The sequence below is a fragment of the Gorilla gorilla genome, chromosome 2, assembly GCF_029281585.2.
Source record: "Gorilla gorilla gorilla isolate KB3781 chromosome 2, NHGRI_mGorGor1-v2.1_pri, whole genome shotgun sequence".
Taxonomy (NCBI): Eukaryota; Metazoa; Chordata; class Mammalia; order Primates; family Hominidae; genus Gorilla; species Gorilla gorilla.
Genome location: NC_086017.1, coordinates 14,173,100 through 14,189,131, shown reverse-complemented (window position 1 = coordinate 14,189,131; position 16,032 = coordinate 14,173,100). Strand labels below are relative to the sequence as shown.

At 39.1% G+C, this 16,032-nt stretch overlaps 1 protein-coding gene across 8 annotated transcripts in view; it reads left to right on the top strand.

Moving 5' to 3' along the window:
- LOC101150774 (formylglycine-generating enzyme) overlaps window positions 1–16,032 on the top strand; it is a 190,632-nt gene that overhangs the window by 75,959 nt on the left and 98,641 nt on the right. For 6 of the 8 annotated variants that reach the window (XM_063703564.1, XM_063703565.1, XM_055382164.2 and 3 more), the window contains one exon: window positions 14,945–15,004. The exons of the other annotated variants lie outside the window; for them this stretch is intronic. In XM_063703564.1, the coding sequence (XP_063559634.1) occupies window positions 14,945–15,004 (60 nt within the window). The remainder of the gene's footprint in view (window positions 1–14,944; window positions 15,005–16,032) is intronic. 8 annotated transcript variants of the gene reach the window in all.

Here is a 16,032-nt window from a genome sequence, read left to right as displayed (position 1 = left end):
AAAAACCACACCTGGACAAATCATATTGACGCTGTTGGAAGACAAAATCTTGAATATAACAAGAGGAAAACAGTTCATCACATACAGGGCAACAATAATGTGATTAATAGCTGATTTCTGATCAGAAACAGTGGAGACCAGAGGATGATGGTGTGACATAATCAAAGAGTAGAAAGGAAAAAAAACAAGCAAACCTGTCAACTAAGAATTCTATATCCAGGAGAACAATCCTTCAAAAATGAAGGTGAAGGAGGTTTGACTCATGGTTCTAGAAAGATGGAGAGTTGGAGTAGATGTACATTTTTCTATTCCTCTTACTAAATACAACTAAAACTCTGGACACTGCACATAAAAGAATTATAAGCAGACCATGGAAAGTTAAAGCAGAGTGGCTGAAGACCTCAGAGTCCTAGAAATGACATTATGGTGAGCCCAGGAGTTCGAGACCAGCCTAGGCAACATGACAAAACCTGGTCTCTATGAAAAATACAAAAATTAGCCAGGTATCATGGTATGTGCTTGTAGTCCCAGATACTCAGGAGGCTTAGGTGGAAAGATCCCCTGGGCCCAGGAAGTTGAGGCTGCAGTGAGCCAAGATCGTGCCACTGTACTCCAGCCTGGGTGACAGAGTAAGACCCTGTCTCTTTTATTTCCTTTTTGCTGCATGTATCCCTGACTTGGAGCTAAAGAAGCAAGCAACTCAGAAGTGCTAACAGGTGCAGACAAAGGAAGTCTCAACAAAAGCCTGTTCTCTCTAGCCAAAGGAGCAAGTAGGAAATGGGCAGTCTAACAATACAGAAAGCTTTTAGACAATAACCACTCTACTCTATCTAAACACCAAAGAAAAAACTGTCCAGCAAAGGCTGAGTGGGGAGTCTAGGCTTGTACCCTCATGAAGCTGTTTTTAGGTGCCAGAGAAGGCCTAGCCAGGTCTTTCTTATTGTCTAGTAGTAAAGTGGTTACCCCTACCTTGCTGTATACAACCAGGTGGGGAGCCAAAACTCCTACCCACATCTAGTAGTAATGAGGGGTCCCTTCTGAATTGTTAATGGAGGCTGAGCAAGGAACCTGAACTTCTGATTCTGCCTGGCAGTAACAGCATCACACCTTCTCTCTTCCCCTGCCAGGGTGGTATCAGAGAAAGACAGCTAAAACAGGGTGTTAATAAGATCCAGAGTCTTTTAACATAATAAGAACATGTCCACGTTTAAGTTGAAAAGTCACTTGCCATTCCAAGAACCAGGAAGATATCAAAGTGAATTTAAATAGATAGCAGATGCCCACACTGAGATGACAGAGATGTTAGACTTACCCAGCAAAGATTTTAAAGAAACCATGGGAGAAAAAAGAAATCAGTGAGCAACTATGATCGCACTTGAAACAAATGAAAAAATTGAAAGCTTCAGCAAAGAAATAGAAAATATAAGAAGAACCAAATGCAAATTTTAGGACTGAAAATTGAGAAATCAAACTAAAAAGCTCAGTGTATGGGCTCAACAGCAGAATGGAGGGCACAGAGGGGGAAAAATCAGTGAACTGTAAACTAGAACAAAAGAAATTACCCAATCTGAGCAGTGGAAAGAAAACAGTAAATAAAGAAATGTTGAGAGCCACAAGGATCTACGTGATTATAACAAAAGATCTTACATTTACGTATTGAGAATCCCAGAGGAGAAAAGAAAGAAGACAGCATGAAAAGAGTACTTCACAAAATAATGGCTGAAAACACCTCCAGTTTGGCAAGAGACTTAAACCCACAGATTCAAGGAGCTAAGCAAACCCTAATGAGGGTAATTCTGAAGAAATCTACAAGAAGACACCGTTATAATTAAACTTCTGAACACTAAAGACAAAACTTTTAAAAGCAGCCAGAAAAAATGACGCCTTACCTATAGGGAAAAAAAAAAAAACAATTTGAATGACAATGGATTTCCCATTGGTGACCATGAAGGCCAGAGGAAATGGCATGATGTTTTTTAAGTGCTGAAAGAAAAGTACTGTTAACCCAGAATCCTTATCCAGTGAAGTATCTTTTTGGAATAAGGAGAAATCAAGATATTCTCAGATAAAGGCAGACTAAGAGAATTTGTTGCTAGCCAGCCTATCCTAAAAGGATGGCTAAAGGAATGTTCTTAAACAGAAAGAAAATGATTAAAGAAGGAACTTTTGAATATCGGACTAGAAGGAAGAACATGGTAAGCCCAAATATGAGTATATACAGTAGGCTTTCCTTCCTCTGTGGAGTTTTCTACATTTTATTTGACAGTTGAAACAAATTATAACATTGTCTGATATGGTTCTAAATGTATTTAAAGGAAATATTTAATATGATTGTATTATAAACAAGAGAAGCTAAAGGGATTTAAAGAGAATTACGGTTTTGACGCTTCACTGGAACTGTTAAAATGACATGAGTAGACTGATACATTTATGACTATATGTACACACACAAGTAGAGTGATATGTTTATGAATATGCATACACCTTTTAGCAGCCACTAAAAAAGCTACACAAAGAGGTATGCTCAAAAGCACAATAGGTAAATAAAAATGGAATTCTTTTTTAAAAGTTTGGGTAACCCACAGGAAGTCAGAAAAAGGAAAACAGAGACAAAAAAATAGAGAACAGACAGAAAACAAAAAATAAAATGACAGACTTAACTCTTTGACATACCAATAATTATATTAAAAGTACATTGCTTAAATATATCAGTTAAAAAGACAGATTGGCATAGTAGATTAAAAAACCAACCTAATTTTATGCTGTGTACAAGAAACTTCAAATATTGTGATATATAAGCAAGTTGACAACAAAATGATGGGAAAATATATATTATGTAAACATTAATCAAAGGAAAGTCAGAGTGGCTATATTCATATCATGTAAAGCAGACTTCAAAGCAAATAAATTTACCAGAGTTGAGGAAGAACATATATAATGATAAAATGGTTAATCCTTCAAGAGGACATAGTAATACTGTGTATGCCCCAGAGAATGGAGCTGAAACATGTGAAGCAAAAAGTAATAAAATCGAAAGGAGAAGTAGACTAATCCACAATTTTAGTTGGGGACCTTACCACTCCTTTCTCAATAGTTGATAGTACAATTAGACAGAAGTTCAGCAAGGATGTAGAAGAACTCAACAATACCATCAACCAAAGGATCTGATAGAGATTTCTAGCACTGTCTACCCTATAACTGCAGAATACCCCTTTTCAGGTATGCATGGAACATATGCCAAGTTAGACCATATCCTGTGCCATCAGATGAACCTCAACAAATTTTTAAAAATTGAAGACATACAGAATGTGTTCTCCAACCACAATAGAATCAAACTAGAAATCAGTAACAGAAATATAATAGGAAAATCTCCAAACACATGGAAACTATGAAACACGCTTCTAAATAATCCTTAGGTCACAGGGGAAGTCCCAAGGTGAATCAAACAGTGCACTGAACTGAATGAAAATGAAACATATCAAAATTTGTGGGATACAGTGAAAACAGTGCTAAGAGGGAAATTTACAGAACTGCATGTGTGCATTAGAAAAGAGAAAAAGTCTAAAATCAATATGTTTCAGCTTGACCCAGAAGAAAAAGGAGAAAACTAAACCCAAAGCAAGCAAAAGTAAGGAAATAATAAAAACAGAAATCAATGAAATAGACAACAGAAAAACAGAGAAAAATCAGTTAAATGGAGAACTGGGTCTTTGAAAAGATTTATAAAATTGACAAACCTCTAGCAAGTCCGACAAAGCAAAAAGAGAATACCCAAATTACTAATATGAGAAATGAAACAAGATATCAGTGCAAACTCTGTAGACATCAAAAGGATAATGAGGGAATACTGTGAACATCTGTATACCCATAAATGTGACAACTTAGGCGAGAAACAACACTTCCTCAAAAAACTCCAAATACCACAGTTTACCCAATATGAAATAGATAATTTGAATAGTCCTATAACTATTAAGGAAGTAGAATTAGAAATTTTAAAACTTCTCAAAAAACAAATCTCCAGGCCCAAATGGATTCATCGAAGAATTTTACTAGACATTTAAAGAAGAATCAACACCAATTCTACACAATTTGTTTTAGAAAATGAAAAGAAGGGAACACTTTCTAATCATTTTACGAAGCTAGTATTGCCTTGATCCCCAAACCAAAAGCAGTAAAAAAAAAAAAAGGTTACTACAGGTGAACATCCCTCATAAATAGAGACACAAAAATCCTTAACAAAATGTTAGCAAATAGAATTCATCAGTGTATTTTTTAAAACATGATAATTGAGGTTTATTCCAGGAGTGCAGTCTGGTTAAATATTTAAAAATCAGTCAGTGTAATCTACCATAATAAGAAGCAAAAGAAGAAAAAAAAACCACATGATTATATCAGTGCAGAAGAAGCATTTAACAAACTTCAACACTCATTTATAACAAAAATTCTCGGGAAAATAGGAATACAAAGATTTTCTCAAACTTAATAAAGAGCATCTACAAAAAATCTATATACCTACCATTATACTTAATGGTAAAAGACCAAGTGCTTTCCCACTAATATTGGGAAAAGGGTAACTATGTCTGTTTCCAGAACTCTTATTCAACATAGTAAACTATATACCTACCATTATACTTAATGGTAAAAGACCAAGTGCTTTCCCACTAATATTGGGAAAAAGGTAACTATGTCTGTTTCCAGAACTCTTATTCAACATAGTGCTGGGGTTTCTAGCCAGTAGAATAAGGTAAGAAATGGAAATAAGAGGTATACAGATCAGCAAGGAAGAAATAAAATAGTCCCTATTTGCAGATATATGAGTGTTTGTTTACATAAAGTCCCAAGGAATCTACCAAAATCTTCTTAAAACTAATATTTCAGTTTATAAAGTTTATAAGACACAAGATAAACATGTTTATTTTTGTAAGACAACAAACACGTGGACATTGAAATTTAAAATACAATACATTTACAGTCACCAAAACCAAATGAAATGTTTATGTGTAAATCTAATAAAATGTGTTTAGTACATGTGTGCTAAAAGCTATGCAACACTAATGAAAGAAATATCTGAATAAATGAAGAGACAATGCTCATGAATTGGAAAATTCAGCCTAGTAAAGATATCAGTTCTTCCCCCAATTGTTTAATGTAATTCCTATCAAAATCCCAGCAAGATTTTTTGTAGATACTGACATGATTATTCTGAAATATATATGGAAAGGCAAAGGAACTAGAATTGCTAAAACAATTTTGAAAAATAATAATGTGAGAGGAACCAATCTACCCAATTTGAAGACTTACTACTTAGCTACAGTAATCAAGACTGTTTGATATTGGTGGAGGGATATGCTTATAGATCGATCAGTGGAACAAAATAGAGAATCCAGAAATAGACCCACACATATATGATGCCCAACTGATTTTTGACAAAGTTGCCAAAGCAATTTAATGAAGGAAAGAAAGGCTTTTCAACATATGGTGCTGGAACAATTGGACATCCGTGGGCAGAAAATGAACCTCTACCTTAGTCTAACACCTTACATAAAAATTGACTCCAAATGAATCACAGAGTTAAAATTTAAACTGCAAAACTCTAAAACCTTTAGAAAAAAACACAGGAGAAAATCTGAGACCTAGGCCTAGGCAAAGAGTGTATAGACTTGACACCAAAAAGCATGATCACCCACATATGGAAAAATAAACTGGACTTTATAAAAACTAGAACTTCTTTTCTGTGAAAGAGCCTGTTAAGAGGATGTAAAGGCAGGCTACAGAGTGGGAGAAAATATTCGCAACCCATATATCTGACAAAAGCCACATATATTTACAATTTATAAAAAACTCAACACTCAACAGTAAAAAACCGAACAATCCAATTAGAACACGTGCAGAAGACATGAAGAGACACCACAGAAGAAGATACACAGATGGCACAGAAGCACATGAAAAGATGCTCAACGTCATTAGCACTGGAGAAATACAAATGAAAACCATAATGAGATACAACTACACACGTATCAGAGTGGCTAAAATTAAAAAGTAGTGACTGGCTAGGATACAGAGAAACTGGATCATTTATCCATTGCTGGTGGTTGTGTGACAGAGTACGGCCATTCTGGAAAACAATTTGACGTTTTCTTTAAAACCTAAACATTCAGCTGAGCACAGCGGCTCACTCCTGTAATCCTAGCACTTTGGGAGGCAAAGGCAGGCTGATCTCATGAGGTCAGGAGTTCGAGACCAGCCTGGCTAACATGGTGAAACCCTGTCTGTACTAAAAATACAGAAATTAGCTGGGCCTGGTGGTGCGTGCCTGTAATCCTAGCTACTCGGGAGGCTGAGGCAGGAGAATCGCTTGAACCCGGGAGGTGGGGGTTGGAATGACCCAAGATTACGCCACTGCACTCCAGCCTGGGCGACAGAGCGAGAGACTCTGTCTCAAAAAAAAGAAAAAAGAAAATGAAGTAAACATTCAACCACTATATGCCCTCCTTTGGCATTGATTCCAAAGGGATGAAAACTTACGTTCATACAAAAACCTGTACATAGCATCTTTATTCGTAATAGCCAAAAAAACTAGAAACAGTCGAAATGTCCTTCAGTGGGTGAATATTTAAACAAACCGATACATCCACACCATGGAATACTACTCAATGGTAATAAGGGATAGACTGTTGGTACGCAGAGCAACCTGGATGAATCTCCGGAGAATTATGCTGAGTGGAACAAAAGCCAGTTCCAAAAGTTTGCATACTGTATGATTCCATTTATATTAATATAACATTCTTGAAATGACAAAATTATAGGAGTGGGAAGGGGTTAGTGTTTTCCAGGGGTTAAGAAGGGGTTGGGGGTTGGGAAGGAAGTGGTCGTAACTATAAAAGGGCAACGTAAGGGATCCTTGTGATGGAAATGTTCTGTGTCTTGACTGTGTCAGTGTCAACATCCTGGTTGAGATACAGTACAGAGTTTTGGAAGATGTTGCCATTGGGGAAAACTGGATATAGAGTGCACCAATTCCTCTGTTACCTTTTACTGCTTCATGTGAATCAACCGTTACCCATAATAAAGGTTTAATATTTTAAAATGAAGGAGAAATAAAGTCATTGTAGATTAACAAAGACAGTGAATCTGCTAGCAGATCTGCCATACTAAGAAATACTAAGCAGTTTTTCTAGACCGAAAGGGACTGGCACTAGCTGATACCTCAGATAGATACACAGGCAGAACTGACAAGCAGGAAATATGGTAAATAGGTAAGTAGAAAAGACTGCATTTATTTTTTCACTTAATTCCTTTTAAAAACATAACATTGTTTAAAGCAATAATGGTCACACTGTGTTGTTAAGTTTTGCACATATATAACTGTAATATGTATGACAGTAATACTATGCATTTTGTTTGTTGATATGTCTTTGTCAAGACTATGAAGAGTCTGAAATTTTATTCTGTTTGCAAGCTCATGAGTTAGGCCACTACAGCGTCATGGATGCTGGCAGAAGACATGAAGTTTCTGTGTCAGAGTTACAGATTTTTCTAGTCACAGCACAGCAGGCAACATGCACTTCATGTTCACATCGCTTCCCCTTGTCTCCTAAATCCCATAAGGATGACACAGTAGGTCTTTGTCACAGCCGGAGAATCCTGAGCTTAGGAGACTCCAGTCTTATAAAGAGGTTTATAATAAACATACCCAATCTTTGACATTATTGTTCTGGCCAGGAAACAAACCTGCCTTCTGTCATCTTCTGAGACTGTTGGTTACACAAACATCCTTCAAAAGATAATCCAGGACAAAAACTGCCACAAGGCATATAGAATTGCCCCGTGCCACCACCACGACCAGAGGATATTTTAAGCCTCTCAGTTTATAACTTCTCTCTTTTTCCTCCCTTGCTGTTTATTTGTTGAAAAGATGTCTGATCTCTTTTTATTTTTATTTATTTATTTATTTTTGAGTTGGAGTCTTGCTCTGTCGCCCGGGCTGGAGTGCAGTGGCACAATCTCGGCTCACTGCAGCCTCCGCCTCCCGGGTTCAAGCAATTCTCCTGCCTCAGCCTCCCTAAAAGCTGGAATTATAGGTGTGTACCACCACGACTGGCTAATTTTTGTATTTTTAATAGAGACAAGGTTTCACCATGTTGGCCAGGATGGTCTTGAGCTCCTGACCTCCAGTGATCCGTCTGCTTTGGCCTCCCAAAGTGCTGGGATTATAGGCATGAGCCACTGCGCCCGGCCCTGATCTCTCTTTTTTTTCTTTTTATTATACTTTTTAAGTTCTGGGGTACATGTGCAGAACGTGCAGTTTTGTTACATAGGTATACACGTGCCATGGTGGTTTACTGCACCCATCAACCCGTCACCTACATTAGGTATTTCTCCTAATGCTATCCCTCCCCTAGTCTCCGACCACCTGACAGGCCCCAGTGTGTGATGTTCCCCTCCCTGTGTCCATGTGTTCTCATTGTTCAACTCCCTCCTGTGAGTGAGAACATGCGGTGTTTGGTTTTCTGTTCTATTGTTAGTTTGTTGAGAATGATGGTTTCCAGCTTCATCCATGTCCCTGCAAAGGACATGAGCTCATCCTTTTTTATGGCTACGTAGTATCCCATGGTGTATATGTGCCACATTTTCTTTATCCAGTCCATCATTGATGGGCATTTGGGTTGGTTCCAAGTCTTTGCTATCATGAGCAGTGCCACAATAAACATATGTGTGCATGTGTCTTTATAGCAGAATGATTTATAATCCTTTGGGTACATACCCAATAATGGGATTGCTGGGTCAAATGGTATTTCTGGTTCTAGATCATTGAGGAATCACCACAAATGATCTATTTTTAAAAGAATTTCCCATGGCCTGGGTTTTGTTCATTGCATCTTTGTGGAATCATTTTAGTATATTCTTCTACCCCTTGTATTTCCTACAATCTTTGTTTAGATTTAAAGTCTTGATTATATTTAGGCTTTAGGTAGGATGTGTGTGTGTGTGTGTGTGTGTGTGGTGTGTGCATGTATGTGTGTGTGTATGTATAAGAGTAATTAAAAATACTTCATAGGGCTGTGTACATTCTTTATATCATATCAGGAGGCATAGTATGCATGGCTTTTATTGTGACACCGATAAGATTATTTTTGTTAATAAGATTGATCAGTATTTAAGTAGGCATTGTCAGTCTGAACCATCCATTACGAGGTTCTTCATTAGCCTTTCACTCACTGATTTTAGCAGCCATTGATACTCATTGCCTAGATTCAGTTCTTTAGGAAGGTTTTTTGTTCGTTTGTTTGTTTTCCTGAGACAGAGTTTCTCATTCCTGTTGTCTGGGCTGTAGTGCTGTGGCGCAGTCACTGCTCACTGCGACCTTTGCCTCCCAAGCTCAAATGGTTCTCCTGCCTCGGCCTCTTGAGTAGCTGGGACTACAGGCGTGCCCCACCACGCCCGGCTAATTTTTGTATTTTTTGTAGAGATGAGGTTTCACCATGTTGCCCAAGGCCGGTCTTGAACTCCTGGGCTCAAGCAGTCTTCCCATATTGGCCTCCCAAAGTGCTGGGATTACAGGCATGAGCCATTACACCTGGCCAAGATTTTTGACATAGTGATATTCTATTACTCTTTCTGCATTAATTATCTGGAATTCCTCTATAAAGAACATTCACTCATAACTCTTCTATTTTCCTGAGGCATAGTTTGTGTGAGGAAGTCAGAATAAATGCTTGATGCTGTTATTTTCTTAGTAAAAAGTGATAGTAAAGTGTACACATACAGAAGTGCCTCATTCTTTGTAATGGGTGCTTAGCATTTCATTACTATGGATTGTGTCAAATGACATGTTTATTATTTGTTTTAATTTTTTAAATTTCCATTGGTTATTGGGGAACAGGTAGTGTTTGGTTACATGGGTAAGTTCTTTAGTTGTGATTTGTGAGATTTTGGTGCACCCCCACCCGAGCAGTATACACTGCACCCGATTTTTAGCCTTTTATCCCTCACCCCCTTCCCACCCTTTCCCCCTGAGTCCCCAATGTCCGTTGTGCCATTCTTATGCCTTTGCATCCTCATAGCTTAGCTCCCACTTATGAGTGAGAACATAGGGTGTTTGGTTTTCCATTCCTGAGTTACTTCACTTAGAATAATAGTCTCTAGTCCCATCCAGGTCGCTAGTGGTGCCTTTTGACTGTTTGCTGAGTGATGGAAATTTGTCACACTCTCCATCCCTTCTGTTGCTTTCCTTGTCAATGTATTGGGCATGACGAGGGAAAGGGAAATGTCTCTTGACTACACAGAGTGCAGTCGTTGTGCTGTGAAAAATGTCCTGGTAGCCGTGAGCAGGCTGGCTACCCCTCTTCCTTACAGACTCATTCCTCCTCCAAACAAGCCAGTCTCACTGATACGTGGTTCTGTGGCATCTCCAGTGGGTTCAACTCATCGTTAAAGACTTAAATGCCTTCCCAGGTGTTTTAAACAGGGGTAGATTTCTCTGCACTAATGCTGAGTGTTGCTTCTTCATCACTTTTCCTGAGAACTTTAGCTGTACCTTGGCCTTTTGAGATCATTGGGACTGTTATGTAGAAACCTGTGTGTTTTGCTGTTCTTGCAACCATGCAAGCATTGGAGACATGTTAATATTTTGGTGTCTATGGGACTAGAGCAGTTATGGGCAATAGTACCTTTGGAGACAGGATTCACGATGGTTCCTGCCTGGTTGTAGGCAGAGTCCCTATGTTCCATATGTTTTTCCACTGAGACTTTTTTTTTCTTTCCAACTTTCATTTTAAGTGCAAAGGATGGATGTGCAGGTTTGTTACATGGGTAAATTGTGGGTCGTGGGGGTTTGGTGTAGATAATTTTGTCACCCAGGTAATCAGCATAATACTCAGTATGTAGTTTTTCAGTCCGCATCCTTCTCTCACCCTCCACCTTGCCCAAATAGGTCCCAGTGTCTATTGTTCTCTTCTTTGTCTCCATGTATACCCAATGTTTAGCTCCCATTTATAAGTGAGAACATGGGGTATCTGGTTTTCTGTTCCTGCGTTAATTCACATAGGATAATAATGGCCTCCAGCTCCGTTCATGTTGCTGCAAAGGACATGAGTCATTCTTTTTTATGGCTGTGTAGTAGTCCATGGTGTATATGTACCACGTTTTCTTTATCCAGTCCGCTGCTGATGGATATCTAGGTTAATTCCAAGTGGATTCTTATGCATCCCTGAGACTCTTGAGCACAGGAGGTGGAGGTGGTAGGCCCTGCAGCCGCTCTTCCTGCTGTGGTATACAGGCAAACAGATGAGGTGTTTAAACACCACCACCAATAGCCACTTAAGTTGTTTTAGCCTGCAGTCATAAATTTGACCATGAGAGACAGTGTTAATTTTGATTTATTAATGTTTTCTTTCACAAATAGGAATGGAGATACCCCTCTTCCCCAACTCTCTGGATTAGTCTGTTAGGGCTGCACAGCAAATTACCACACTTAGTATCTTTTTTTTTGAGATGGAGGCTCGCTCTTTTGCCAGGCCGGAGTGCGGTGGCACGATCTCGGCTCACTGCAACCTCCGCCTCGCGGATTCAAGTGATTCTCCTGCCTCAGCCTCCCAAGTAGCTGGGACTATAGGTGTGTGCCACCACGACCAGTTAATTTTTGTATTTTTAGCGGAGATGGGGTTTCAGCATATTGGCCAGGGTGGGCTCCATCTCTTGACCTTGATCTCTTGACCTCCATCTCTTGACCATCTCTTGGCCTCGGCCTCCCACTCTTAGTGTCTTGAAACAACAGAAATTTATCCTCTCACAGCTCTGGAGGCTAGCAGTCTGAAATCAAGGTGCTGGCTGTGCCACACCCCATCTGGAGTCTCTAAGGGAAGATCCTTCCTGGTGGCTTCCAGGAATCCTTCTCATTCCTTGGCTTGTAGCTGCCTCACTCCAGTCCCTGCCTCCATCACCACATAGACTTCTCTGTGTTCCTCTGTGCATCCTCTCCTCATCTTATAAGGACACCAGTCATTGGATTTAGGGCCCGCCCTAATCCAAAATGATCTTATATTAATTACAAAAATTACAAGTCTGCAAAGTTCCTATTTCTGAATCAGGTCAGATACTAGGGCTGTGAATGAGCATTAATTTTGGGAACACTCTTCAACCCACTACACCCTCCTAGTAATTTTTCTGATTTTTGGCAAAGTGGCAAGCATTTCAAACAGTTTTAGTTAATTATCATGTTGTTTGCTAGCAAAAATAGTTTTATTTATAAGAAGCAGCTGAACAGTCACCTAAATTGAGGACTGTGTTAGGTGCTACAGTTGTGTCAGCCTGGGATGACTGTCATTAGTACTCGCGTCGCTGTGATAAGTGTCATAGTTATTGATTGCAGACTTAGTTCATTGAAGTTGATGATGAAAGGCAACTATTTTGTTCCCATGCCTTCCCATTGGCAAATCAGCTCCTTCTTGTTCCTAGATCTACTTGAGGAGTCTAAATTGCACGCTAGCAGATACTGTGAGAGACTTGAATCACAATTTGATACATTGTAACAGAGCATGCAGAGAACCACCTAAAGCAGTGTAATGCAAGAATTGTTAAGCAAGAAATAGTGTAGGAGAGTGTGGCCATTACATGGGAGAGTTCCACAATTATAAATGCTTTCATTGCTGCTACAGTGAATTCTTGGTAATTGTCTTATAGAGTAATAAACTGACTCAGAGTGTTTGTCAGATTCTCGATATTCCTGGGAAGAAAACTGCTGCCAGCCATTATTTTGACACGTAGCTTTTCACGTTTGCAGTGTGCCTGTTTATAATTAACAAAAGTTTATTAATGTAACATTAAGCATTTAAGGCCTTGGAAATATTGTAGCCCTGCAGTTGAAGGAGGAATAGCCAATGGCTTTGTCTGTGATAGTTTCTAAGCACAGACAGTCCCCTACTTACAATGGTTTGACTTAAGATTTTTTTTTGAGTTTACAATTGTGCAAAAGTGATATGCCTTCAGTAGAAACTGTGGTTTAAGTATCCATACAACCATTCTGTTTTCCACTTTCAGTTCAGTATTCAGTAATTTACATGATATATTCCACAATTTATTATAAAATAGGCTTTGTGTTGTTAGATGATTTGCCCAACTACAGACTAACATAAGTGTTCTGAACATGTTTAAGGTAGGCTAGGCTAAGCTGTGATGCTGGGTAGGTTAGGAGTATTAAATGCATTTTTGACTTAATAGTATTTTCAACTTATGATGGATTTATCAGGACAGGACCTAATCCCATGCTAAGGAGCATCTGTACCTGGAAATGCTTAGAAGATAATGTGCACTTCTGCCCACATAGTTTACATTTGCAAGAAAGTACATTAGCCATGCTTGGAGAAAACGTGATTCTTTTAATTTCTGCCACTTAAGTAAGGGTGCTTTTGGGTCACAGGAAAAGGAAAAACTAAGATAGGAGTGGGGTTGTCCCGGCTTCTTGCGTTTTTGGAGCAAATAGGAGACAGGTGTGTGATTAATTGTCTTTTTGAACAAAAAAAGGAGATAAATCCCTTTCCCCACAGACTCCCCTGATATGGTTCTGGCTTATTAGGGCCTATTTATTGGTACCTCTCAGATGCTGTGTATGGCTTACCTGATGTTGAGGCTTTTATCTTGGCAACTGATGCTTTAGGATTTTCATTTCCTTTGAACTTTTATCTGAAGCCCTTCCTAGAAAAAAGTCTTGCTGTTATACTGGCTCTTTGTAGATGTTAATTCTCATTACAGTGGTAGATGCTGCTCTTCCTTGCCTCCTTTTAAGCACTGCCTAATTTCCTACACTTCTTGTCTCTAAGTGGGAGCGCAGTGGAGTGCCTCAGAGCATGGACTCTGGAGCAAGGCTGCCTGACTGTGCCACTTATTTTGCCAGTAACTTAACCTACCTCCAAGGTTGGATGGAGAATACCTGAGTTAATATTTGTGAAGTGCTCAAACTGTGCCTGGTTCATAGTACGTATATGTGTCTTTTTTTTTTTTTCTTCAAGATAAACCATGTTGTATGTCTTGATTGTGGTAGCGGTTACATGACTATATATGTTTGTCAAAACTCACTGGAACTGTGCACTTAAAAAGGATGAATTTTACTGTATATTAATTATATCTTAATAAAGCACACCTAAATTTTTTTAAGGCTAACAAGCAAACTCTTTCATTCAATCAGCAAAGCATTTATTAAGTATTACACAGCGGGATTATAAAAACATGTAATTCTGGCCTGGCATGGTGTTGCATGCCTGTAATCCCAGCACTTTGGGAGGCTGAGGTAGGAGGGTCACTTGAGCTCAGTAGTTCAAGACCAGCCTGGGCAATATAGCGAGACCCTGTCTCTACAAATAATAATTTTTAAAAATTAGCTGGGCATGGTGATTCATGCCTGTGGTTCTAGCTACTTGGGAGGCTGAGGAGGGAGGATTGCTTGAGCCCAGGTGGTCAAGGCTGTAGTGAGCTATGATCACAGCACTGCACTCCAGCCTGGGTGACAGAAGGAGACCCTGTGTCAAGAAAAATTTTTGTTTCAAAAAATAGCATGTAATTCAAAGAAGCTTGCCAGTGTAGATGAGTAAACCAATTATAACACAGGATAAATTTGCATCACGACATGGTAAGAGGTGCAGCCAAGCAGCTTATTAGTCATCTAGGCAAGAAATGCTGTAGGGACTTAGAGACAGGATTGCTTCCTGTAGTCACGAAGACTTCACCAAAGAGTGGAAACTTGAGGTGGGCCTTAGAAGATGAGTAGGATTTGGGGAGGTGAGCATTTGGGAGAGCCCACGAATACAGATACAAAGCCTAGGGGTGGAAATGCATGTGGAGAGTTTAGGCAACCATGAGAGAGCTGGTTGGATCAAAGTGGATTCTCTCCCACTGTGTAAGGGGCAGCTTTGCCTTCTGGTCTAACATAGCCTTTTTTCTTCATCTGTAGAAAGGTCCCCCTTCTGGGAAAGACCGAGTGAAGAAAGGTGGATCCTACATGTGCCATAGGGTAAGTCATGTCACTAAACTGTTTTGCCGTTCTTGTTCTGATAGCAGTTTTATGGATCCATTGTAAATGATAGCCCCAAATGTCTCATTCACTTCTTCAAATGCCTACCTAAGCCCACTGAAACCAGAAAAAAAGGAGGACAGTTATCTCAAATTTGGTTACAAGCATGGAGAAAAGTAACACAAGTAACAAAGGTTGTGAATGACCTATTGTCAACCAAATTTCATCTATTGAATCTTGCCCCTGTGAGAGACCTTTGTTGTCCCACGAACTGCACGGGGGTGGGTGTATATAACTTTTCCAGCATGTAAGTCTGAAAGCACACCCTTAATTTATTTGAGAATCCTGTACATTTCTGGATTTTCTGTTGAGATTCAGGTGAGAGTTATGTATGGAGGGCAGATTATGATATACTGAAATGGAAGCATCCCGTGTTCTAGGTACAAAGTGTGCCTTGTGAAATAAGCATCATTCCCAGAGAGTGTTTCTTCTTTTTGGGCTATGATTTTAGTGTCTGAGCTGGCTTTCTTCATCAGTTAGAGTGACTTGGTGTTTCCTAAATAACCTTTATAAGGAATTTGGAAATAGAATACCATCCCTTCCCTTTTTTCTTTGAGTCATATATTTTTCACGTCTCCTGAACTCCAGCTTTCTATCCCTGTGCAGAGATGGCATTTTGCAGATTGTTATTGCCACAAAGCTTCCCCTAGTAATTTATTCAGTCCAGGTGGTTAGAGACTTAAAACCACCTATAATGGCTCCAAATTAAGTTACTAATTTGATAATGATGGCATTATCAAATTTTGTCTTAAACAGTGGTTCTCAAACTTTATTCCACATTGTAATCATCTGGGATCTATATAAAATACTGATGTCTGGCTCCTCACTCACCCCCATTCTGATTTGATTTTTCTTCAGTGTGAGCTGGGCATTGCATTTTTTAAAGCTCTCCAGGTGATGAAAACATACAGCCAAGTTCGGGAATCACTAGCCTAAAGCAAATCTCTCTAGATTTTATATATATATGT